Source organism: Agelaius phoeniceus, chromosome 8 (assembly GCF_051311805.1).
Source record: "Agelaius phoeniceus isolate bAgePho1 chromosome 8, bAgePho1.hap1, whole genome shotgun sequence".
In the NCBI taxonomy this organism is placed as follows: domain Eukaryota; kingdom Metazoa; phylum Chordata; class Aves; order Passeriformes; family Icteridae; genus Agelaius; species Agelaius phoeniceus.
This window is the reverse complement of record NC_135272.1, coordinates 8,989,643-9,015,118: the sequence shown is the minus strand read 5'-3', so window position 1 is coordinate 9,015,118 and position 25,476 is coordinate 8,989,643. Positions and strand designations below refer to the sequence as shown.

The following is a 25,476-nucleotide window of genomic DNA, read 5'->3' as shown; positions in this document are numbered from 1 at the left end:
TTTCATGCATAAAGGAAAAGGTTTTCCCCTCAGCCCTGCCTTCCATTCTGCAAGTACTTCAGAGCACTCTCTCCTCACCAGAAATAGAATAGAGACCTAAAATCAAGGTAAATGCAACTTCTGCTTGAATTATTTCTAGGCAGGGTATGCAGAAACACTGGCATAGCTAAATAAGAGCAAGTGCTCACTTCAGTTTTGAACATTGTTTCCCCCCTGTAGGTGTGCAGATGGAAATTAGAGGTGGCAGCTCAGCCACCTTTCATTTCTGACACAAAGCAATGAGTCAGAATCTTTACTAGCTTCTTCCCAGCTCTCTTACAAACTTCCTCACCACGAGAGTTCTTTTTGTTATAAGTGATAAAACTGATAAAACTGAGCTTCTTCCCAGCTCTCTTACAAACTTCCTCACCACAAGAGTTCTTTTTGTTATAAGTGATAAAACTGATAAAACTGAGCTTCTTCCCAGCTCTCTTACAAACTTCCTCACCACGAGAGTTCTTTTTGTGATAAGTGATAAAACTAAGGCACAAGTGTGTTTCTGTCTGTTTTTGCTGTTTCAGTGAAGTTTTGCAGCACAGAGCAATCAACAAATGAAAAGCCACTAAGCAGAGCTACATTCTTTATGTTCCTAAATCCAGGGACTCTGCACTCACCTCGAAAAGCAGAAGAAAATGTAAATGATATTGGTAGCCAGTTCAATGCTTTGTTTCCAGTCTTCCCTCAGCACTCTAGCCAATGCACCCAGGGCAGTTTCTGAAGTGAAACAAGATTTAGAGAAGCATCAGCATTTTTGTCCCTCCTTTTTAGCCTGTGAGCCTCAGAATTTGAATACATCTATCTGTTTTCTAGTGGAACACTCTCACAGGTACCTCACTTTGACAGGCAGCACTGCTCACCACTTCTGTTTGGAGGCAGTAGCAGAGAGTGCCCTGGGTGGTCACCCTGTCACAAAAGCTAAGGGGCAGCAACATGGAAGGAAAGTGCAACCAAACACTGAATTCATCTCCAAACTACCACTAACCTTCAGATCCTGTGGCCTCTGCCAGCTCTGTGCTCCACACTACATTGTGTCCCTGCCTAAAACACCGCAATTTTCACTTTCAAATCCCCTTTAAATTCTGCCTGGACAGACAGTATTTCTCATCCATCTTCCCATTTATTTTCCCCCCTGAATCTACTTCATATTCTTTAATAATTTGGTTTCTTGTCTTATTTAATTTCACTTTCCCAGTCACCTTCCCCTAGCTAGTCTCTATTCATGTTACACCATGTTCTTTGATCAGAAAAGCAGCAACTAGGAACATGAAGCACTAAATATTTTCAACAGCTCTTAGGGATAAGCCATTATTTCATGGCTCACCATTCCCATGCCATCTTCCATGGTGACACTAAAAGATGGGCATGAATTGAAGTCATCAATACATGAGGGTATAAGGGCTCAGAAAAAGAGACAAAAAGGTCAAGGAAAGAAAATGAAAAAAAATTAACTCATGTCAGCTGGAAAATTCTCTTTTCAAGGCAAGTTCCCTGATCTACAGAATACACCAACACATTCCCATCTCCACCAGTAATGCCAGCTGGAGTTAATTGAGCATCAAAATAAGGAGGAGGATTTCAGTAGTAGGCTCACCTAAGACCAGTCTGAGCAGCATCCATTTGTAGAGCTTTGATGGCCACCTTATTCTATACAGAGAAACAGAGCCTAGCAAACTAAAGAAAATCCCAAATGAAAGATGAACTACTTTCCCCTGGACACAAATGAACAGCACATCAAGAGAAATTACCATTGGATTTTAAAATTACCATTTATAAGCAGCTCTTCCAGATTATCAGGATTCCTGGCCAGCTGCAGGATGAGGGCAGAGCCCCTCACCTTGTCAGGAATGTCCTCATACAGTAACTCAATGTACTCATCCATGTCATTGATGTTGGCAACTTCATCAATCTGAAAGCATCAGAGCAAGGCCTTCACTGAGGGACAGGGCAATTCAACACCAGCAATCACAATGTGACTCAGTTGTCACACCAAAGGGCACTCAGCTTCTGAGTACACATCTTAGGCAAAGATAAAACACAAGTTAAAAAACCCCAACACATGCAGAATGACTGTCAATGAACAGCAGGAAATCTGAGGAGATAGAATTCCTAAAAATCAAAGGATGCTCAGGATGTCCTGTCTGATGTTCCAGTCCTCACTGTCTGTCCTGCTGTGTGCTATACTTGGAGGGGTAAGTATGCAAGTCAAATATTTTACCCTTTTTGGAGATAATTTTTTCCCATTGTGCAGTATTTCCAAACCAAGTTCTTTGTTTAAAAAACAAGAAGCAAAAAATACCACAAGAATTCAGCATTTCCTCTGCCCTCCTCCCTTTTGTAACTGCTTACTGGAGTAGTAAACAGGGTTTGCATTCCTCTTTTAACACCAATACTTACCTCTGTTCCTTCAAATGGGGGTGGATCTTTTGGCTTGCTGGTTTTCTCTTTCCTTTCTACAAAGAAAAAGACATGGGTGCAGTTAAGTTACACACAAACACAGAGCAAACACATATCCATTGTTCTCATGACCACTCCAGTTAAATCAAGGTCAAAGTCCTTTGGTGTCCAGCTGACCTGCCAGACTAACACAGGTTTCTGAACCTGAACAGTCCTAGGGAGTAAAACAAATCCTCAGCTGCCTTGTGACAACTCAGTCTAAATGATCAGTGATAGCCCTTATCAGGTGGGGAGACAGAGGCTGATAAACCTCAGAGCAAGCCCAGAGTGACAACACTCACTCCCACAGTGAGGGACATCAGCAGCTTTGATCCTTCTTGTGCCCTGTGACACACCAAGACACAGAAATGCAGAGTGAAAGAGGGTAAAACATGCAAAGCTCTTACAATCAAACCCCATATATTACATAAATCTTCATTTTCAATTTGTCTCACTAGGAATCCAGTTTGAGAACAAAGCTTACCATTTCAGGCCTGCAAGAAACCTGGGTAACCACAAGGTAATGTAGAGTCTAATGTCAAATATTTGAGCAGAAAGTTTAGGGTAAACTTGAGACATAAACAGGAGCACCAAGAGGCCAGGAACTTTAGATGAGAAGATGAGAGAAATACCCCAGGCTGTCTGCTACACTGGACCAAGGCTTGTGAGGCTCTGAGACTCTCCAGCTTTACACAGAGCCCAAATTCAGCCTAGGCACACTCTGTACCCTTGCAAGAGGTGATGGCAGAGATCTTTCTAGGAAGATCCCCTTAGAGACTTTTGATGTCACTCTAAGTGCAGATTCAAGATGATGAGGCTGTACCCAATAGCCAAATCTGTACCTCTCAAGTCCTGCTAAAGCACAAGGCAGCCAGTAAGAAGCATCAATACTAAATGTAACCAAATAATAAAATTAATTTGGTTATTTAAAAGGTAATTTCCTCACTTCAAGATCATAATTATTTCCAAGGGTGATAAAGATATGTTTCCTACTGTAACCATCCCCAGAGAATTGGTACATCAGGCACATTGGGCTCTCAGCCAGGAACACCTCAGTATTTGTTCAAGGCTGAGGCATCTCAGGCCCAAGCTGCTTTGTTCCTGTATTTTTTACCTTTTCCTGCTGAAGAATCTCTGCGATTCTGCAGGTAGTACAGCAGCTGCTCCACTTCTCCCAGCTTGGAGGGGTGAATGAGCTTGCATTCTTCAACCACCTTTCGAGCCAGGGAACCAATGTCTGTGTTTGCATTAAGGCTCTTCAGCCGAATTCTGCAACACAGACAAGTCTCTTTTCAGTTTTAAAATTCTTTTTCTCTTCAGTCCTTTGATTATGTTTATACAGTCAAGAATTTCTCAAAGCAGAAATGATCCTGATACACCCAGTGCCTGTGCCTTTCATGTCAAAGTGGTGCCTCTGAACTCCAAATGGCAAGCAAGTGTCAAACAGATTTGGTGCAGTGTAACTGTTCACGAGCTGACAAGCAGCAACATTAAAGGCAGCTGCATGAACAGATCCCTTACAGGCACCTTGGATAAAAAAGACAGTAATTGATTTGGATATACCCCATAAAAACTGCACAGGACCACAAAGGAGTATTGCAGACAAATAAAGTCCCAAATGAGAGACAGCTCTGGGTGTTTGTCTGCACAGAAAGGTTCTTTTGCAGTGCCAGGAGTCTCCCACAGCTCTGGCAGATCTGCAGCCAGGTCCACAAGCAATGAGCAGGAAGAAATCTCTGTGGTAATTAACAACAGGCTGGAAAAAAAAGGAATTCCACCATCATGAGGATGCAAATTTTGTTGATTATGTTGATTCATCTGATGACAGAAGTATGCTTCTGATATTTTCAAAAATTTGAGACAATTTAAGGATTCTCTTTTCTTTTCCCCCCAATTATTCTTCTAACACATACTCACACAGGCAGCCACTTCAGTTCAAATTTTCAAAAAGAAATCAGTACAGAGATAAACCCCCCCTAGAACAGATCCAACCTTGCAGCTTGAAAAATGCAGTTAGGAAAGTTCTCTTAGCTTTTCCAGTGGGGAATATTTTAATGGTCTTGAAAGAAATTAACCAGGCAAAATTGAAATGCAGATCAAGCAGTGAATTCACTGGTTGGGCAGATCAAAACACAGGAGAGGCAACAGCTGGAACACAAGGCTGTCAGGAGGTTCCCTGGTACTTCTTGCTCCAACATGAACTACCATTTGCACAGGAAACAATCACTTTTCTCTGCCTCAAGTACCCATCATGTAAAACAGAAGTCATCATTTTTCTTTACAAAACACCTTAAAGGACATGGCTGAAAAGCAATTCACAACGTGTGTTTCAGATGTTACCCTTCCCAGGCACGTGGTATTTCCTGCCTTTGAAATCCTCTGCTAGTCCAGCACTAAATTCCATAAAGATTATAAACTACAATTTCTCAGAGGTAGGTGGTACTCTGAGTCACTGAATCTATGAAAATTGAAATAAAATATCAGAGCTTGCTATGACCTTACATTTTCTGACATTCCTTGCGTTCCCCCAGCATGGGGTCTCCCAGCTCTCCCAGAATCGTTGCTTCCACTTCATAATGGACAATGAGGGCTTTCTCAGATGGATGCACATCTATGTTACCTCCTTTTACCTTCCTGTCATAAAGGGGAAAAATGGATTAAATGAAAAGCTCAGAAAACACACCAGAGCAGAAATCAGCTACCTGCTATGCAGGCCCTAAAGCCAAGCAGTGCTCTCCTTCCACACCATATTCCATCCCACAAAGCCTGGTGCTACTGGCCCATTCTTGGCTACTACCTGCAGTACAGAAATGTCCAAGCCACTGGTACAGCCTCACTCACAGAAATCAGGAAAGAAATCAAAGAAATCCTGTTCCACATCACCACCACCATGAGTACAAAAATGCATTTCACCAAGCAGGTGAATTTCCCAGTTAGTTCCCTATTACCTTGTCAGTATTGACAAATCTTTGTCCAATGGCCTTCACTTAGTGCAGTCCTAACTCCTAGTAGTTCCAATTCTCTGAGACTGAATCACAAACCATTTGTATTTCAATTTAACTACTCTCTCTTGAAACACAAACCTCTTTGCTACTGTTCTTCACCTCATTGTGCCTGCTGCCAGGCTTGAGGGATTACAAAAACCAACAGCTGCCATCAAAATCTATAAATCATGTCTACCTGCTTTTCTACCATCAAAATCTATAAATCATGTCTACCTGCTTTTCTACAGCCACAGATCCTTGGGAGAAGAGAACAAAAGGGCCTGTCCTGCTCTCTCCTCCTTTGTGCCAACAATTCTGTGTCCATGCAGATCCAAGGCTCCTGAGGAAAGGCTCAGATGGATGAAGACACAGCTCATTCCTGTTTTCAAGTAGTGGCAATACAGGGACCCATTTTTATGTATTGGTAAAGATGACACTTGTCCCTTTTCCACTTGTACAGTCATGCCATGAACCAGGCTGCTAAACACTGCAAATTAAAAGTACCTCCAAAATGTGGGTTTGGCTTTTGGGATGTGGAGTGGGTTTTTTGTTGGCTGTTCAGGTTTTTAGACAGATCATGTCCTTAAAGAGAATTACAAGTGGCTTCACCAGTGGTCATATCAGCATCTTGGAGATAGCCATGGCATTGGGTCAATTAGATCAGGAAAAATTACTTGAACCTCATAAAGCTGGAAATGTCAGCAAATCCAGATGCAGCCTGTGCTGTAACCATTCTCAGCAGAAAATGTTTGAAATGTGTCTCCATCTACCCAGCTACTCTGCTATCCACTTTTCCTTCGGCAGATACAGCTGCAAAAAATACCTTTGTCCTGAGATACAGCTGCCCAAAAAACCCCACAAACCACAGAAGGGTCAGGAAACGAAAAATCCAGTTCAACTACAGCCTTGCAAGGACATAAAGCTACACAGAGCCAGCAGAAATATCTCCCTAGTGCTGGAGAGTAACATTTTCCATGAAAGCATAGCAAAACTCCCTTTATGACTTGAGATATTTTAAAGAGACCTGGCTTTGTTCTCCTTGAGCAGTACCTTGAAGCAGGTGCTTCATTGCAGTCTGTGGTCACCAGGTGCAGGCTTATGGCAAATCTATTTCAGGAGAATCCCTCTCCCCACCTCCAAATGTATTTCTCCTACTGAGATCTATCAGGAGATGCCAACTGCAAACACTCAGGCTCCTGACAGCCAAAGCTCTGCTTAGAATATTTACAGGGATATTAGGAATATTTACAGCTATAAAGACAATGGATAGAGAACAGAGTTTGGTAAAGTTTTGGTAAAGTTTTACAGGAATAAAGCTGGACTAACAGCTGATCATTGCCCAAAGGATTAGACCTTGCCATGTGTTCCCTGCTCCTGGCAGGCACCTTGCAGTTCAACATGAGGACTCATCAGTCCCTGTCACAGTCAGTCCCAGCAATCCAACAGAAAACTCTCCATGGTCTGGAGAGGAACTTTTCCACTCTGCAACAGAACTAAAGTGCTCTGTAGAAAAGGAACAACACTTCCTATTTCTCATCAGGGAAAAGAAGGAGTGAAACCTCCTCCTTTTGGCAACAGTAAACCAATGATGAGCTTAGCAAGTAGGAGAGCCTTAGCTTAAGACTGCTTAAAGAGTTTTAGGACTCCCCAGATTTAATTTTTTCTTTCAGAGGGATAGATGGGTAAACTGAAGAACTTAGAGCTGCAGAGATTTTCTGCCCTCTCACACTGACACCCACCCTCCCTGCCTGAGCTATTTCTGAGCTAATGAAGTCACCAATCAATGCACAGCCAAGCTCCCTCCTGAAATCCTACCTTGTGAAATGCTTGAGGACCTACACTAAAATGTACTCTCCAGCCACTGAAGTTGTTTTTCATTTGGAAAACACTGCATTTGGACTGTCAGCATCACAAGGCAAATCCTCATTTACAGAAAAAAATCCCCTCCTCTCCCCCAAATCTACAAACATCTTTTTTACTGACTTTCTACACATCCTGAGTCGGTAAATCACGTCACAAAACATTTGAAATTGCAAATATTATAATGAGCAGAAACAGCAATGCACTGGGGAGCTCTCATGCACATCAGCCTGTCCTTTCACTTCACTGCTTGCTTTGTCAACAAGAACCCAGCTCAGTTCAAGCTTTAAAGAGGAAGGCCTTTTCTACAGACAAAAGCTGCAAGCTGAGCTCACATAACCAAAGCTGGAGTGTTAATATCCTTTATTAACTGATTCCTTTAGAGGGAAAAAGCAAAAGCAAACTATCCTAATGAAAAGTGGCACAAAGCACACGTGGGTAAGGCTGAAAATTCAATAACAAATCCCAGCGAGTCAGACTGGGTGGGAGGGGGAGTGCCCATGCAGGGTGACAAAGGGAAACAGGGAGCAGAGGAATACCAGACTTGCACACCAGCCTGGCCACATTAAACAGCACAGCAGGTAGTTCTGGGTTTGTGCTCCCAAAAAAGAGAGACAACTACACCTGTTGCAGGGATGACTACAAAACAAAGATTCCTACAACATCACATACGATGGCACAAACTGAACAGGTAAGGCTAAAAAAAAACAGGCACTGCTCTAAAGTTACAGCTGTTGATTCAGTTAAGGGTGGTATTTGATTTTTACCCATCATGGCATTGCTATGACAGAATAGATGTTCAAAGATTATCAGGAGGGTTTTTTTCCTCTGCACTGATTCCAGCTGTGGAGTTTAATATGTGGCATGTAAGGGGAAAAAAAGCAAAACCTAGACAGTGTAAACAGGAAATTCTGCAGATACTAATAAATGGAAAGGAAGTAAAAAACAAGAGCAGGAACTCCTTAGGATTCAAGACAGGATGGATAAAATCACCAGCACGATAGGAGGAAGTGACACTGTCCATTTGTGACACATGACATCTGAACAGAGGCCTAGATGACCTAGCATCTTTTGGGATTGATTCACTTTTGCTCTGAAACCACTGACAGAGATCCAAGAGCTGCCAGCTCAGGCCCTATTCTTTATGGTGACTGCTCTCACTGCCAAACTGACAGATAAAAGGCACCATTCATTCATCACACCTGCAACACCAAACCCAGATCATACACTTTATACCCCACAGTTACCTCTGGCATTCACAATACCTGTCCTGCCCAATCTTCCATGGCATTCTCTTAACATCTCCTTCAATTCAGTCTCCCAGCTGCTCCCTGAACCTGGCCTTACTGTCTCTTATCCCATCCCTGATCCCCAAAGCAGCCACCTGCACTAATACACAATCATCCTCTCCAGTCATCTCCTAATAGCACCTATTCTCCTCTCAACCTGCTGTCACTTCAGTGCCTCATCCCAAACACACCATAAAATGCCACCACAGCCATCCCCAGGCCAGGGCACCCTCCAAACCCCACCTCTCTGCCCACCCTGCCTTTGTAACCTTCACTCATCCTTAACCCTCCCAGTGCTCATCCAAACCTTCTTCCCAACAGGCCGGGGCAGGCTAAAGAGGGGGATCGCCCAAACAAACCTGTCTCCCATTCCCTCACCCAGCACACCACAGCCCCCAGCCAGCTTCCAAACCAGCCCCTCCTCACTCGCCATACCTCCACCCATCATCATCATCATCATCATCACCCCTCCCAAAACACTCTCCATTGTCACCTCCCCAGCTATAATCACCCACCCATCCCCAACCCAGTCCTCACTACAGCCTCAGCCTCACACTCCACCCCACAGCTGCCCCATATTCCCCCCCTGCAAACACCCTGCAACACCTGTGTCTCGCACCCCACAACCTGACACACTCCATCCTCCCTCTACACAACCTGCCGCGCCCCAACCGCCGCGCCTTCCCCCCACCCCCCCTCACCGCGTTCATCCCCGCAGCACGAACCGCCGCCCCTCGTGCCCGTCCTCCTCCCCGGTTACCTCTTGAGGTACCGGGCGTCCTCGCCCTGCATGGCGGCGGTCAGGGGCCGTGAGGGGAGGGGATGGGATGGGATGAGGGCGGGGGGGCGGCCCGGGCAGGGCGCGGCCCCGCGCGCGCGGTGCTCGTTACCAGGGAGAGCGCGAGCCCCGCCCCGCCCCGCGCACGCGCGCCGCCCTCACCCGCCCCCCCCGGCCCCGCCTTTCCCTCCCCGTTAGCGCCCCCTGCAGGCGCGGGGGAGGCGCTGCCCCGCCGGCTGCCGGCCCCTCACGGCGGGGAGCGGGCCCTTCCCGTTGGCTTCCGGGGAATCACGACGTGAAAAAAAAGAAGCTGTGTTGGGTTTTTTTCCCCTAAATAAATATATACGCAAAAGTGAAGTTTATAAACTTGAGAAATGCTGCGTTTCTGGGCGTCGATATGATTCAGGCCATTTGACGCTTGGCTGACAGTGAAAGGTGACCTGACCTCAGTACAGTTGAGGCAGCATGGTACACTTTACTTAGTCTTCTGTATTTGTTTAATGCTTATTATTTTGAAATTGATATGCATCACTGCCAAACTATGAAATGGTTTTTCAGTTAATCAGCAAGTTGTTTTTGGTGAGAGGTACTTGAGGACACTGCGAGCAGCAGGAGTGAGGGAGCTGGGTTGGAAGGGACCTCTGGAGATCGTCCTGGCCAAGGCAGGGTCACCCCAAGCAGGTGACACAGGGATGCACCCAGGTGGGTTTGGGATTCCACATGGTGAAATGGTTTTTCAGTTAATCAGCAAGTTGTTTTTGGTGAGAGGTGCTTCAGCACTCTGCAAGCAGCAGGAGTGAGGGAGAATCTCAGAATGCTCGCAGAATCACAGCACAGCTGGGTTGGAAGGGACCTCTGGAGATCTTCCTGGCCAAGGCAGGGTCACCCTGAGCAGGTGACACAGGGATGCATCCAGGTGGGTTTAGGATGCCTCCAGAGAGGGAGAATCTGCAACCTTCCTGGACAGCCTCCTCTATCACACTCCATGCAAAGAACATCCTCATGTTGAGGTGGAACTTCTTGTGTTTCCATTCATGGCTGTTGCACCTCACCCTGTCACTGGAGAGCATCGAAAACCATCTGGCACCATCCTCCTGGCACCTCCCTGGAGACATTTACATGCATGGATGAGATCCCCTTTCTTCTCCAGACCAATCTGTCCCAGCTCCTGCAGCCTCTCCTCATCCAGAGATGCTCCAGACCCTGTGTGCAGTATCTAGAGGAGGATTGAAGAAGGGCTCTTGTGGTGTCCTGCCCCATTATGGCCACCTGAGCTGGTCACTGCTCCTCAGCACCAGCTCCTTGACTTAAGGCAGCCTTGGTGTTTTGGCACATAATCTTCCTTTTGGGTCACTGACACACAGAGAGCACGGGAATGACACAGCTGTAGCTCCAGACTCAGGCACAGTGCCTGCATATCCAAAATCATGTTGGAAAAGTTACATAGTCAGCCAGCACCTGAATTTTCTGTCCCTTTATCTTGTCTCCAAGCCACTCTAAAGAAGAAGCAAATAGCATCATATCCAAGAGGTCTCAGAAAGGCTCTTAATGGGATGTAGTTTTCTGGAGTACTCTTTACAACTGAAAATTCTGTCTGCCCAGAGTCATGGGGTAATGCAGAAATAAATAATAGACAACAAAGGTTTTGGTTTTTATTGTGGCAAAATATTAAGACTAAATACTTAATATCTACTGATCCCATTAAAGACTAAGAATTTTTATACTTTCATAATCTGTAACAGAGCAGAATAAAGTATTTTGTGGAATCCACACAGTGCCTGCCTTTGTTTTAACAGAAAATGGAAAAAGAAAGTACCCCGTGAAATATGAAGTGCTACCTTAGTGCAATGAATTTACAAAACATTGCTAGAACATAACACCCTTGTTACTTATTCTATTTTTATCACAGTAATATTGTCATAAAGAAAAAAAAATGCAGATACCTAATCAGAATGATAATTCTCCAGTGATTTCAGCAGCTCTCCTGATAAGCATAAGCCAAACATTAAACTCTGAAGCCATATAAATAGTCTGATATTTCCTGAGCACTAAATGCCTGACAGTCTTCATTTATTTCACTACGAATTTATCTTATTGATCTGGTCACACGTGCCTGTGAATGGAGTCTAGTTTTAGACACCTATGGAAAACAGGCCAAAGATTACAAGATGAGACTGATACAGAAGAATGTGAGAACTGAAAAAATACAAGCAAAGGAACATTTATTCCAGGTAAGTGTGCCATGATGTTTGGGCTAAAATTGGCTGTTTGTCAGGACCTGAAGGGACAGCAGAGGCTGGAAAGAGTCCAAGTGAAATAAATATCTCAGCTTTGTAGGTATTGAGCCTACAAAGATCAGACAATTCTGCCAAGATCAGACAATCCTGTTGGGCAGTGACAACCAGTTGATGCTGGGTTCAGAAAACCACATGGCACAAACACCAAACCCCAAGTATTGCATGCTGGATTCTTCTAAAATTCAATTGTAGAGCACGTGCTGCCTGGGGTTTTGTTCTGCAGCCTTGCCCTGAGCTTCTGATGTTGTTTTGCACAATTCCTTACATCCCTGTCCTTACAGTGTGATGAGGTTTATGGGATGGGAACTCTGGAGATCCCTCACCTGCATGGTAGAAGTAAGAGGAGGAAAGAGAGGGTGGAATTTGAGGCAGAAGGGTGATCAAGTTGCAAGCAGAAGCTGGAATACACAAGATTTTTGTGTCTCTACTTTGTTCTTTTGTTTGTATGGTTTTGGGGTAGTTTGGCTTTTTTCATAGAACAGTTGTAAGAAATATGGTTCTGGAGTCAGCTAGAAGGAGAGATTTTTTTGTAGTGAGGGAATATAAAGGAGGGTGTGAAAAAGCTTGGGAGGTGCAGAGAAAATCAGAATAGGAAGAGAATGGTGGAGAAAGTTGCATGAGAAGAAGCTGAGCAAGCAGAAGCTAGAATACACAAGATTTTTGTGTTTGTTCTTTTGTTTAGGTGGTTTTGAGGTGGTTTGGCTTTTTTCATAGAACAGTTGTAAGAAATATGGTTCTGGAGTCAGCTTGGAGGAGAGATTTTTTTTTTTGTAGTGAGGGAATATAAAGGAGGGTGTGAAAAAGCTTGGGAGGTGCAGAGAAAATCAGAATAGGAAGAGAATGGTGGAGAAAGTTGCATGAGAAGAAGCTGGGCAAGCAGAAGCTGGAATACAGAAGATTTTTGTGTTTGTTCTTTTGTTTAGGTGGTTTTGAGGTAGTTTGGCTTTTTTCATAGAACAGTTGTAAGAAATATCGTTCTGGAATCAGCTTGAAGAAGAGATTTTTATGTAGTGAGGGAATATAAAGGAGAACATGAAAGAGCTTGGGAGGTGCAGAGAAAATCAGAATAGGAAGAGAATGGTGGAGAAAGTTGCATGAGGAGAAGCTGGGCAAGAGGAGTGAAGCAAGTGGGTAAAAAACAAGAGGAAAGAACTGTGGAGTGTTCCCATATGGTACATGTATCTATGTGTATTTGTATATATATTTATGGTAGAATAAGCACAGATGGAGTAATTAACAACAGTTTTATGCAAAAACTCCCAAATTTATATTTTTTTGGTCAGGCTGCAGACATGTGGGCAGAATACACTCAGTGACATTGGAGCAACACCTGCCACATTGCCTCATGGTAAACTTGATTTTATTTCTTCTTGTTTGTTCTCTTAGCATTGAAAAGTATTGATACTAGCAGTGATTTTTAGGTCAAAAAAGGTGTTTCCATTGTCTTCAATGAGCCTTTGGTATATGACAAGACTGCATGTTGAAAATGCATTGGGACTGGTTTCTTTTACATCACTGTAAAAAAAAAATTCAACCAAAATAGCCAACATTGTTTTTCTGTAGCAATAATGTTACATTATTGAAATGTAACAGACTAATCTCTTGTCTCTTGTGGAGTTGAGAAACCAAAGCAACCCTGAAATTTGTAATCTATCCATCAAAGACTGCATCTTGCTCTCAGGAAAAAAAAAAGAATCCAGTGGTTTGTAGGGAAAAAAATAATGAATTTGGGACATTTGCCTAGACCTTGTAAAATGAACTGTGCCTAAAACTCCTGAAGACCCTTTATTAGCTAAAATAAAGTGGAGCACTCTGAAAGGATGACTTCCAGGGAAACATGCTAGGTGATTAGGCTGTGCAGCTCAGTGGGGGATGGAGATGATGTTGTTCTGCTGGGCTGTCACACAGGAAGGGACTCAGGAATGGAGGTAATGAACCCTGGGCTTAAAAGTTTATACTGGGAGGAGGAAGTGAGACAAGGCACAGAAAATCTGATACACAAAGGGAAAGTCTGGCTTAACTCCTCTGGATGGAATTAATCTTGGAGCACAGATCAAGGTGATTCCTGAATGCCTTTTTGATCAGCAGTGACAGTGACATCTGCACAGGAGAAGGTCATTTTCAGTGTGACATGTGGTTGTGCTGGCACATCCTGAGTGCTTTTGTTATTCTTGAACGTGAGACTTCACAAAAATGAGAAGAAGAGAACAAGATCCTCCATGAAGAGCTTGGTTTGTATTTTATAATATATTTAAAATACAAAATATTTTAAAATAGATTTAAAATACATTTTAAATGTATGAAATATATTATATATATAAATATTTAAAGATATATAATATATAATATATAATATATAATATATAATATAATTAAATAATAAAAATTATATCATATATATTATATTATATACTATATTATATCTATTAATATATAATATATTTTCATATATTAATATATATACTATATTAATATAAATTAATATTTATATATAATATATTAATAAATATAATTATACATTATATAATATATATTATATATATTATATATATTCTCAATATATATATTTCTATTTATTTTTATATTTAAATGTATTATACATATATTTTAAATATATTAATATGATGTTATGTGGTATGATATGATATTATATAATGCAATATAATATAATATAATATATTTATTATATATTGAATATAAATTTATTTATTAAATTTATTACATCTTTTAATATATATTTTATATATATTATTTCCATTTAAAGATATTATAAATATATTTTAAATATATTAATATTATGTGATAGATGATATTATGTGATATTATATTATATTATATTATATTATTAGTTTAATATAATATAACATAACATGGCATAATAACACTAAGCTAAGTAAATGCATCAATTTTCAACTCATTCAAACCAGGGAAGAAAATTACCTGTAGGTTTCTATTGTTTCAGGTGTAAAAAGAAACATCTGGAGATGTGAGAAGAAGCAGATCTCTTCACACAGAGTTCACTGTAGAGCAGAGTGTGCTGCTTTCTCCTTTGGCCTATTGAAATCAGAATTGCTGCCTTCCATGGGACTGATCTTTGATGGCCTTGTAGCTCCTTCTGGAGCTGGGGTTGTGCTAAAGTAACAAACTCCGTGGATTTCCATGTGCCTGACTTGAGACCAGGCCTTTAAGAGGGAATTTTGCTGTGAGGAAGGCAGAACAGCTCATTGTACACTGTCACAGAATCTTAGAATCATGCAGGTTGGACAGACTTTTAAAATCAAGCCCAAGAATAAACCTAACACTGCCAAATCCACCACTAAAGCACATCCCCAAGTGCCACACCTACCTGCCAGCGTATCCTGGATATGGATGTTCAGTGTTTGTGCTGCACTAGGATTTGCATTCTCCATTTCTCCTCATTTTCTGGCAACCAGCCTGAAAAGATTAAATATGGAAGTGTCCACACAAGAAGGAACAGATGGCTTCTCTCTGTTTGTGTCATCTTGTGACCCCTGATGACAATGAGGGGCATTTCTTGTGCAAAATCCTGGTTTTGCTGAAATCAATGGGAGTTTACCACTGACCCCAGTGGGGACAGAATTTCACCTCTTAATGTTTATTAGATGCAGCAGGCAGAAAGCAGACTCATAGCTATAAAGGCTGTGACATTTTATGGTTCTGACTCTGCAACCACTCAAGCACATGGTTAATTTTGCCACAGTAATAAAGTTAAGCACTAGCTAAAGTGTTTTCAAGGAGGGGTCTCTTTTACACTTGAACAAGTCTATATTTCATCATAAATCAGGAATTCCTCCCTTTCAAAAGAAAAGAATTCTGCATGTGATCATCAAATTGTTTCTACTTTGCACAACAATAATTGCCCTTTTGTTTTTTCAGTTTCTGTCCAAATAAGGCAAAGGGGAATGAATACCTCAGCTGAAGTAGTGTTGCTCTGGTGACATTTAACTCATTTCAAATGGATTCAAGAGGGAAATATCAATTTTTCAATTTTAATTCTAAATACTTCAGACACTGGCTATTTCATTTAAAAAGTGAAGATTTTGCACAACACTTTACAGCCAAAATATTTTTGTTAAGTTTTTTAACTATCATGGACAACATCAGCATTGTTCTTCATATCTAGGAAAACTCTTCTACTTTTGCAGTATTTTTGTATTTGTTTCCACCTAATTTTAGCCAAAGCACATCAGGAGTGTAACAGAATGGAAGTACAAGGAAAGGCATTCAAGCTAGATGAATTCAGACCTGAAATAAAGCATAAAATTTTACTGGGATAGCACTTAACACATGGAATGACTTACCTTAGGATTTATGAGTTGATGCTTCCCCATTATTACCAGTCTTTATATCAGGAGTTTAAGAAAGAGAATGTGGGTGAGTGTAGAGTAAATCCTTTCCCAGGGTCTGTCCTGATGCTAATTTGTTTTGTTTCCATCGTGGAAGGAACCAAGCAGAGGCTGAACTTGGGTCTGATTTAGTGCACTTGCTCCTTTGCCCTGCTTGGTGAGGGAAAAGCAGGAGAGCATTTGGAGCACCTGGGAGAGGCTGTCAGAGGAGGATGGTGATGGGGTGGGGTGGCAACAGAAGACCCAGGAGGTGGAAGGGAACATGGGCCAAAGAATATTCCTTCACCCTCCCAGCTGTGCTTTCCAGGAGCCTGGAAAGGACTGGGAGAAGGAAAAAGCAGGGACTGGTCTGGCTGGCCCATGAGTAAGAAAATAGAAGAGCCCAGGAGTTCAGCTCTGGAAATTACTGGTTCTCAGGAGCTTCTGGGTTACAATAATGGAGGTTTTACAGTGCTGTTGAGCTGTGTGTTGAAAAAACAATCCTTCAGCTTTCAGCTAATTTAGTTACCATCTGTAAGCTGTTTAAGCCATTCCCCTTATTTCACTTTTCCCATTTAATTTTGCTCTGTATGCTTTTTCTTCATTCCACCTCCTGTGCAGGCACAGAGAAGCACATAGGTGTGCAACTGAGGATTTTCTGTAGAGTAGAAAAACACCACTATCCCTGATGTTCTTTGTGGGCTGCATTGCTCTAACCCACCCACAGACTGCTGGCATTTTGCTGTGGGGACCCATGGCCTGTTCCTCACACCAATATATTTTATATAGACACAGAAACAGTGAAATACATTTTTTTTAAAAAGTGCTTTGTGGTGCAAAACTCCAACATTGGCGTTTGTGTAGATGTCTGAGTTTTATTTTGTACAAAACTCAGTTTGCTGCTACTGGATTTCAGATTTCAGAGGTAGCTTGTTAAAGTTGTCCTTAGCTCACCCAGTTGAGCATCTCATATGTTTCATGAGATTCCCCTGGAACCCAGGGGCATATCAGTTGTCCTGGCAAGGCATAGTGAGGTGAGTTAATTAGTAGCATTCCAACATATCCTGGGCTTTACTGGCTAGAAGTGAAGAATCCCAGAAGAAGGAAACACTGTAATTGTGCCAGATCCATCCTGTGCTCCCTATAGTTTCATTCTACAATTTTTTTTCATACATATTGTCTCCGTGCCAGTGCTTGTGGTCTCTGAAATTAAAAGCATTTCTCATAAAGGGGATTATGAAATTAAAAATATTGCTCGTAAAGAACACATTGATCCTTACTGGGAGGATGACAGACATAAAACCATCAAATTACTGATGTCACTAAATAAAACTAATTTAGGAGATAACAGTGCATTTTTAAACAAATAGTGGGGATGTATTGGATTTACAAACTGCAAGAATTTTCCTTCCCAGTGTGCTCATTCTTCATTTATCATTTTATAAGAAAAACCTTTTAACTAAAAGTTAGTCTCATACAAATGTCACTTGCTAGCTTTCTTGCTAATCCAGAGGAAATATTATCCTAGTGGTCCCTGAGGTCCAATGTCTAGGTGTTGGATACATGATAAACTTACTTGAAGCTTTCTCAGTGAGATATAGTCCTCTGGAGACAGCTGTGGATTTAATTTTTCAAGCTTTAGTACAACCTAACCTCTTAAAAATAAGATTTAAGTTTCCCTTGTCAGGTCACTTAAAAGTTTCTTCTTTTATTTTGCTTTTTTTTTATTTCCCTCCTCTGCTGCTTGCCCAGGCTGTTAATCCCCAGCCTCTGGAGGAAACATTTAACCATCTCAAACCTTTCACATCTTGATCATTTTTTGGTTCCCAAGGACAGCACACATACATTTGGCTTTTGAATTGTTCTAGTCTGAGAGTTTATCAAGAAATTATCAATGCAAAGCAAATAATTTCCAGTCTTGATCATGTAGAGTTCAACATCAGTGCTGAAAAGAGGTTTTTGCAAATTTTTGAGCCGCTCCTCAGTGTAAGAGCAGTATTTCACACAAAGAGGTGTGTTTCTAGTTCATGCTGTCCAGGAGTTGAGTTTAATCTAGTTTTCTTTCCCCTGGATATTTATCACTTACTGTTTCAGAAATGGTAAATTTAATGTTCCAAGGCATGCACAGAATTTCACTGGCGAGTTCCTGGTATTGTGAAACTCCACACAACTCAGAGCCAGGTTAAGCATGAAGGCTGATCAAACCAGCAATGTCACAGACACTGAAATGTGTCTGAAATGCAAGAGATATTATACTCCTGATACTTTTACTGATCCAAAAATGCTGCTTGCAGCTCCTGACCCCCCTCATCTCCCTGCTGTGCTCACACAAACACACTCACAGGCTTCTGCCAGACTGTTCCTTCTCAGGAGCTAAAGGTGCCAGAGGTCTTTCAAGGTCACTTGTCATATTTGTTCTCTAGAGTCGACTTTTCTTTTTTCCCTTTCAGCTCGTTTTTCTTTGACTTCCTGAGGAAATGAGTTTTATCTTGCCTTACCTATCCCTGCATTCATCAGGCTTCTGCTCCCTCCCTCCTAATGCCCTCGTGACATGTGGGCCAAGTGCAATCACCACTGAAAGATGTGCAAGTTAATTAAGTTTCTAGGGGTTTGTGTGCAAGTCTGCAAGTTAATTAAGTTTCTAGGGGTTTGTGTGCTCTGGCTGCTGGGCAGATGAGGGAGAGACCTGTGGTAGGGACTGTGCTCAGGGGGAGTTAAGCAGAGTTCAGCTCTTTGGCAGCAGAGAGGGGTCAGTCCCTCCGTGCTCACTCTCCACACAGACAGACAGACAGACAGACAGCACAGAGGAACTGCTGGCTAAGCTGTCCCACAGCAGCTCCTATTGTATTTGCTGGGAAATGCCCTGAAAAAGGCAGGAATGATGAATCTAACTCCATGTTTTCAGAAGGCTAATTTATTATTCTATGATACTGTATGATATTAAAGAATGCTATACTGTACTAACTAAAGAATACAGAAAAGATACTTAATGAATGCTAAAAAAATAATAATGAAAATTCCTGACTCTTTCCAGAGTCCAAACACAGCTTGGCCCTGATTGGCCAATGAGTGAAAACAACTCACAGCAGAATCCAATGGAAGAATCACCTGTGGGTAAACAATCCCCAAACACATTCCACACCAGCACAACACAGGAGAAGCAAATGAGATAAGAATTATTTTCCCTTTCTCTGAGGCTTCTCAGCTTCCCAGGAGAAAAATCCTGGGCAAAGGGATTTTTTCAGGGAATGTGAATGCCACAAGCTCCAGCCTGGCTGCAACACAGGCAGTTTCTTGTCCAGGGTGGATCTTTCCCAACAGATGGCAAGTGAGAGGAGCTGTGGGGCTTATTTCAGGTAGAAGCACAAAGACACACTGCTAAAAGAAGCTCTCCTGTTGCTCTGTGGCTCACAGAACAATCTATTTTCCCCTTTAGTTCTAACAGTTCTGACTGATGTTCAGCAGCACTGCTGTGAAATGTTCCTCTGTATCAGGTCAGGGAAAGCCAGTCTGATGTTTGCCCTCCAAGCCAACAGCAGGGAGGGATCCACAGAGCTGCAGATCTGAAAGCCTGGATCTTTACATCTCTGCTTCTGCAAAAAGAGAGGCAGATTGAGAAGGTTAAATGGTCTCTCTTGTCCTGGTCTGCACACAGCACTTCTTTCTACAGCTCTGTTGTTACCCATGGCACTCTCTTCTTTCTCAGGGTGGAGTTGCTCTTTTGTCAGGATGTTCACACTCCACACAAAGGCTGTCTGTGAAAAATGCTTATTTTATGATTGGCTGTTGGCAAATATTAAAATGAATATGATATGTGTTGTGTTAGAAAGTAATTCTGTATTAATTCTCTTAAGTAGTGTGGTAAATATAGTTTTAGGTTATAACAAAATGTTAAAATAGAAACTATGCTATGTAGGATACTTTTTTTTCTATAGAAAGGACTCACACTGAGATAGCAGCCACAGGGACACCTGAATCTTTCAGAGAAAGGGAATTTTCCCTGCCTGACATCACCCCTTCCACATCACATCCATTGTGCCCTGGATTTCCCACACTGGGGGGGCTTCATGCCTGGGCCTTCTAAGAGTTCAGGAAAATACCTGGTCTGGCTCTGTGCTAAGTGCTAAGATCTAGCCAAAGCACACTTCCTACCTAATGGATTTAGGCTGTTCCCTAAATCTGCTGCCAGTGGCTGTCAGACACAGGATAACAGGGCAGTAGCTCTGTGGTCTGAGCAGATGGGTCAGTCTCATGCCTTAGGTAGGAAGGATCCAGCTGAGAGGAAGTGGAAAGGCATGTTTTTTCTGGCAGTGTTGTGTGCAGAAGGAGCTTTGATGGTGTGGGTTGCCATCTTTCTCTTGCTTTGGAATTGAAAATAAATCCTTGAGAGACTTTTCACCAAAGCATTTCTGGCAGTTGCATGCCAGAGCTGAAAGACATTGAGGCTAAATTATCTCCCACTTGCCCAGTTCTCCCTGAGGGGTTTCTGCATTGCTTTTTGTGCTGTTCCATGAGTGTGCAACATCCTCTTTAACCCTGTCACCAAACCATGATCCTCTCTGATCACTTCTAAACACTTTCTTCTTGTGTGCAGTCTTCAATGGCCAAGCCAGGCAGTTTCCAGAGCCCCTTCCTCCTTGGTCAGAGCTGTGCTAATAAAAAACCAGAGCTGTGGGGGCACAGGAACTGTGCACACTCACATGCATAATGCTGCAGCAGATTTGATCCTGCATTTTCCCCACAGTCCTCCCCACTCGGTCAGGAGGAGAATTTTGTTAGCTTTCACCTCAAAAAGGAGCTTTACCCTGCACTTGAGCCAACAGAGGGCAACAGACTCATAATTCAATATTGAAAAGAAATGCTTTTAAAAGATGGCTCTGAGCAGCCCAGCCCTCACTGTATCTGGTGTCACATATCACAGTGAAAGGCAGCATTCCATGCAGGACCTAAAACCTTCTCAGGCTCCATCAATTAAACCACCACATCTGAGGTGGAAGAGACTCAGCAAGGAACTCTCACTAGGGTTCAATGAGAACCAGATGTTGTGGGCACAGCTGTCATGCTTCTTATCAAGAGCAACAGAGCAGCCCCTGCTGCAGTTTCACCAGGAACCCTGCCCTTCCTTCCCTTCATCCTCAGCACTACTGAGCAGCCCTAACCAGAACCAAATAAAATCCTCCTGGCCAAAGCTCAGGAGTCCTCCCCAAATATTGCTGTTTGTGTTAGCAAACTGTGGATCTCCAAATCTGGCTCCTGCTGGAACTCTCACTGTGCTTGGGACACAATCTTCAAGCTGCCTCTCCTACTCAAGAGTGGCTTAACTCACTCCCTTTCTAATGTAATTTATAATGTTGGCACCAGGGCTAGAAGGATTAGAGGGAAAGAAGTGTGTGTTCCCTCCATAGGAATAGAGCTCTGGCCAATTTCAGTGACATTAATTTGAATATATTTACCCATAGGGCTCAGATGCCGGTGTTTTGTTGCTTTAGATGGAATTCCAGATTGCTAAATTCCAATTGTATAAACGGTAACAGATTGCTGCTGTGGCTGCACCCATGAAAGCACATGGGAATTGAGCAGGATATGCCCTGAAGGCTGTGAGTCATCCTGACCTACAAGCAGTGAACTCTGCTTTGGAAATGTGGTTCAAAGCAAGGGTTTCTCCTGAGACATCAGGAGTCCCATCCTCCCAAGGCTGGGTCTTTACCCAAGGATTTGCTTTGCTCTGCATTTCCTTGACACAGAGTGATTTTGCAAGACTGACCAGTCTGCTGGAGACATTTTTCTTGTTTGCACTTGTAAATGATAGACTGAAACCAAATCTACCTGAATCTGATTAACAATAAACAAATAAAAAATTAGAAAACATTTTGTTTGGCCCGACAGAGACATTTTTGTGTGAGAAAAGGGCAGTATTTCAGGTTCTCATCAACCCAAAGCATTCTACTTCTTTTTTTTTGTTAATTCCACAATCAACTCAAAACTAAATTATTTCCACAGTAATAATTTTGAAAACTGCTAAGTCTGATTGGACCCATGAGTGGCATTCAGGATTGTGACTAAGAGTCTGGACCTCAGCAAGTCAGACAGTTTGTGCATGCACTGTCATATTGCTGTTTTCCAGCCTGACAGGGGCATTCACTGCTGCTCTGAACCACCAAAGCTGCACCAGAACAATCCAGGCACTTGTAAAGGTTACCAGCTGTCATCCAACCTGCAGCTGCTCCTCACTGCCCTCAGAGCTGCACATGTGCTCCCTGCCCTGCCTCTAGTGTGGACATCATCCCCTGGCTCTCAGGAACCCTTAAAAACCTGTTGTCAAAGATAAAGCAAAAATGACTTGCTTTAACTGCATCTATTCCTGCCAGCATATGCCAAGCATGAGTGTGAGGGAGAGGAATGACTATAGAGGCCTTTCTAAGATAAAGAGAAATCTTACAGCAGTCCTGATGGCTGGCTGTGTGGAAACTGGATTGCACACCAGGTGTTTTGTAAGCAGAACACAATAATTTAAAGGCAACATTGACCCTTTGTGATCTATTTGATATGTGGAGATTGTGCACATGTTTTTATTTCTCTCTTGTGTGCAGCTGATGTGTTTCAGAAATACATGTACAGCTCCAATCTGCAGGGACAGATGGTTACCTACTAATATAAAAGCACATCCAACTCCTCCTTAAATATCCTGATGTTCCAACAAGCAGATGCACCTTGGATCTTGTAGCAACTCATCATAAACCATCTGATACATGATTTTAATTGGGCTACTTAGGCAGAGATGAGCTGCAGGTGTTTTAACAAGGAGCCTCTCTAGCTGATCCCTCATTTTAATTTCTGCTAAACCTCTTGTCACAGGGCTGCCTGATCTCATGGGAAGGAAGAGGAAGGCACACAGAGGAACTGCTGGCTTACCCACACAAATACAATCACATTCCTCTTCTAGACCAAAAGCTGTTCAAGCCAATGACTGGCAGGCATTATAGATGTCTAGACTGTTAGTTTAGTTTAGTTTACTCCACTTTATCCAGAGCTCTGGATTCTCCAGGGTCCCTACCACCAAGAAAAAGGCTGGTTAGCTGGCTTCAACTTCAGAAAGAGTCAAGTGGCCATTTGTTGAAGGAAACTCAGGTTGAGATGTGGGTTTACTCACATTTCAGCAGTCACAGATAGTGTGGGTGTCATTGTGCTCCTACTCAAACCCCGCACTCCTCGTGAATGCAGATGTGGGATGTGTAACAGTGCTTGAATTGTTCACAGCTTCTGGGTGGACTGATTCTACTCCTGTTCAGAATATCAGTTTAGGAGACAGCATGAACCACTTGTGAGTTGTTCTTAGCAGAAAATATTAATATGCTGCTGCTTACAAATACAAAATGAAGCATCCACTTAGTGAAAAACCAAACAAAAACCAAAACAAACAAACAAAATCAAAAGCAAAACCAAACCAAACCAAAAAAACCCCAACAACCAAAAAACCCCCAAAAAACAACAAACCAACAAACCCAACCCTGCTGTTTATGTGCTCTTTATCACGCAGTTCTGGGCACAAATCTGTTTGATCTAAGCTTTGACAGCAGAAGGAAGTGCTTTGCAAGTGCTTTAAAAGGCTCAGTGCTCTTGAGATTCACTTGGTTGTCTGCACTAGGATCTGAGGAGCAATGGTGTGTCCACAGCAACTCACAGATGACAGAGCTGCAACAGGGATTTGATCACATGCAGGTAAAATAATAGAAGTGGTGTTTATGCAGCCTTCTGGAGAACTTCACTCTTTTTGTGTAGGGCAGGACTATTGTGAGTCAAACCCACCATTTATTTATCTGAAAGAGTCATAACCAACATTCACTCTGAAAAACTAACTCTGTATTTTTCAGAACTGTTATTTCTGACACATTTGTGTTGGGTGAGAACTGTACCATGGAAAGACAAGTGTGGGTGCCACTGTGCCCAACAATTCTTATGGGGTTTATGGTGTCTGGTAAGAGGAAATCTCACTTTGCTGAGTGAATCCAGGATTACCTTTGGCTGTTGTGGCACCATCTGGTGTGGATTTTTTGCTTCTTTTTGCCAGGATTGGGATTAAATGCATGTAGATGGTATTTCTTGTTGGGACTCAGGTGTTTATTAGTTCTTATCTATGTTACAGTCTCACAAACCCTGAGCTCTACAGCACTTCACTCTAACAAACTAAAAATGGAGCCCCATCTCTCTCTGCAAGGCCTTTTTAGGATAAACTGTCCAATTAAGAAATGACACCTGAATTATTTTCACTTTTAACCCAATAACCAACCACCCATGGCCTGCAATGTGGACTTTTTTAATCCAATTACACAAAACCACCCAAACCCATGGAGAAGAAGGTGAAGAAGAAGGACCAGCCACTGCTCTAAAACCTCCATCTTGCTTTATAGATATTACTATATTATAAACCCTTCAACTCTTAAGTTTTCCACCATGTGATATCACACACTTCTATTCAAACTCCACACCCACAATCCCTGTTCTATCATTCCATTTTGGAAGCTTCTCTACGGCCTCAGGTCAAATGCAGTGTTCTCTTGGGGGTCAGAGTCTGTCAGCACAGAAAGTCTCAATTCTCAGCAGCCAGGGCTCTCTAACAGGATGGAGGAGCAGAAAATCTGCATTATGGATACAGCCACTGTCATCCCAGGTGGCTGTTCCAGCCCCCAGACTGTGGCATGTGACAAATTCCCACGTATCAGCTGTGAGCTGGAATAGAGAACTGATCCTGCTTAAAAGAAAATCAAGTCTATTTTTCCAAATAAGATTTATTTTGCTTGGTGAAGGCTGGGTCACCTTTGTGCTGGTCTTAAAAACTTGCTCAGATATTTGTCAGAAGGGTGCAGTGCTGCAGCACTGGGATGGGATGGGATGGGATGGGATGGGATGGGATGGGATGGGATGGGATGGGATGGGATGGGATGGGATGGGATGGGATGGGATGGGATGGGATGGGATGGGATGTAGGGCAGCCCATTTGTATTGGGAACATCCAATTTCCTGACTGTGCTTCTGCAGTGCAGAGTACTGATACTGCAGACACCTGGAACAAACAGCTTGAAAAGGGGAAACTTTGCTTGCTGGAATCACAGTTCATTAGGGCTCACAGTTTGTGTAGAGGTACATCCATGTTCTGTCTTCTGGCCTTCCTCTTGAGTGCCCTGCACTCAAGAACCAATAGTGAGGGAGAGACAGAAACAAAATCACCCTGCAAGGTGTTAGAGGGAGATTCTGGATAATATCTGAGTTCTTTTGGAGTGAAAGCTGAATAGATTAAGAGAAGTACGATTGAATTAAAGCCACTCCTTTTTGGAGCGGATACTCTTTAACATTGGCTGAGCAATTTCCTGGTGGATTTTTTTTTTTTCACTTTCCAGCACCTGCTTGTTTCAGAGGGCAGCACTCCAGGGATCACCGTGAGCCAGTGCCAAG

At 42.5% G+C, this 25,476-nt stretch overlaps 1 protein-coding gene across 4 annotated transcripts in view; it reads right to left on the bottom strand.

The window, feature by feature from the left end:
* The window catches only part of KIFAP3 (kinesin associated protein 3), a 70,285-nt gene extending 60,751 nt beyond the window's left edge, over positions 1 to 9,534 (bottom strand). For 2 of the 4 annotated variants that reach the window (XM_077181944.1, XM_054638667.2), the window contains exons 1-6: positions 9,366 to 9,534; positions 4,975 to 5,106; positions 3,587 to 3,741; positions 2,434 to 2,489; positions 1,804 to 1,945; positions 654 to 753 (exon numbers count right to left, since the gene is read on the bottom strand). In XM_077181944.1, coding sequence (XP_077038059.1) covers positions 654 to 753; positions 1,804 to 1,945; positions 2,434 to 2,489; positions 3,587 to 3,741; positions 4,975 to 5,106; positions 9,366 to 9,397 — 617 coding nt within the window. In that variant the 5' untranslated portion in view covers positions 9,398 to 9,534. Of the gene's footprint in view, positions 1 to 653; positions 754 to 1,803; positions 1,946 to 2,433; positions 2,490 to 3,586; positions 3,742 to 4,974; positions 5,107 to 9,306; positions 9,326 to 9,365 lie in introns of those variants that run through there. The other 2 variants (XM_054638668.2, XM_077181945.1) reach the window with 2 other exon arrangements.
* Between the last annotated feature and the right edge of the window lie 15,942 nt (positions 9,535 to 25,476).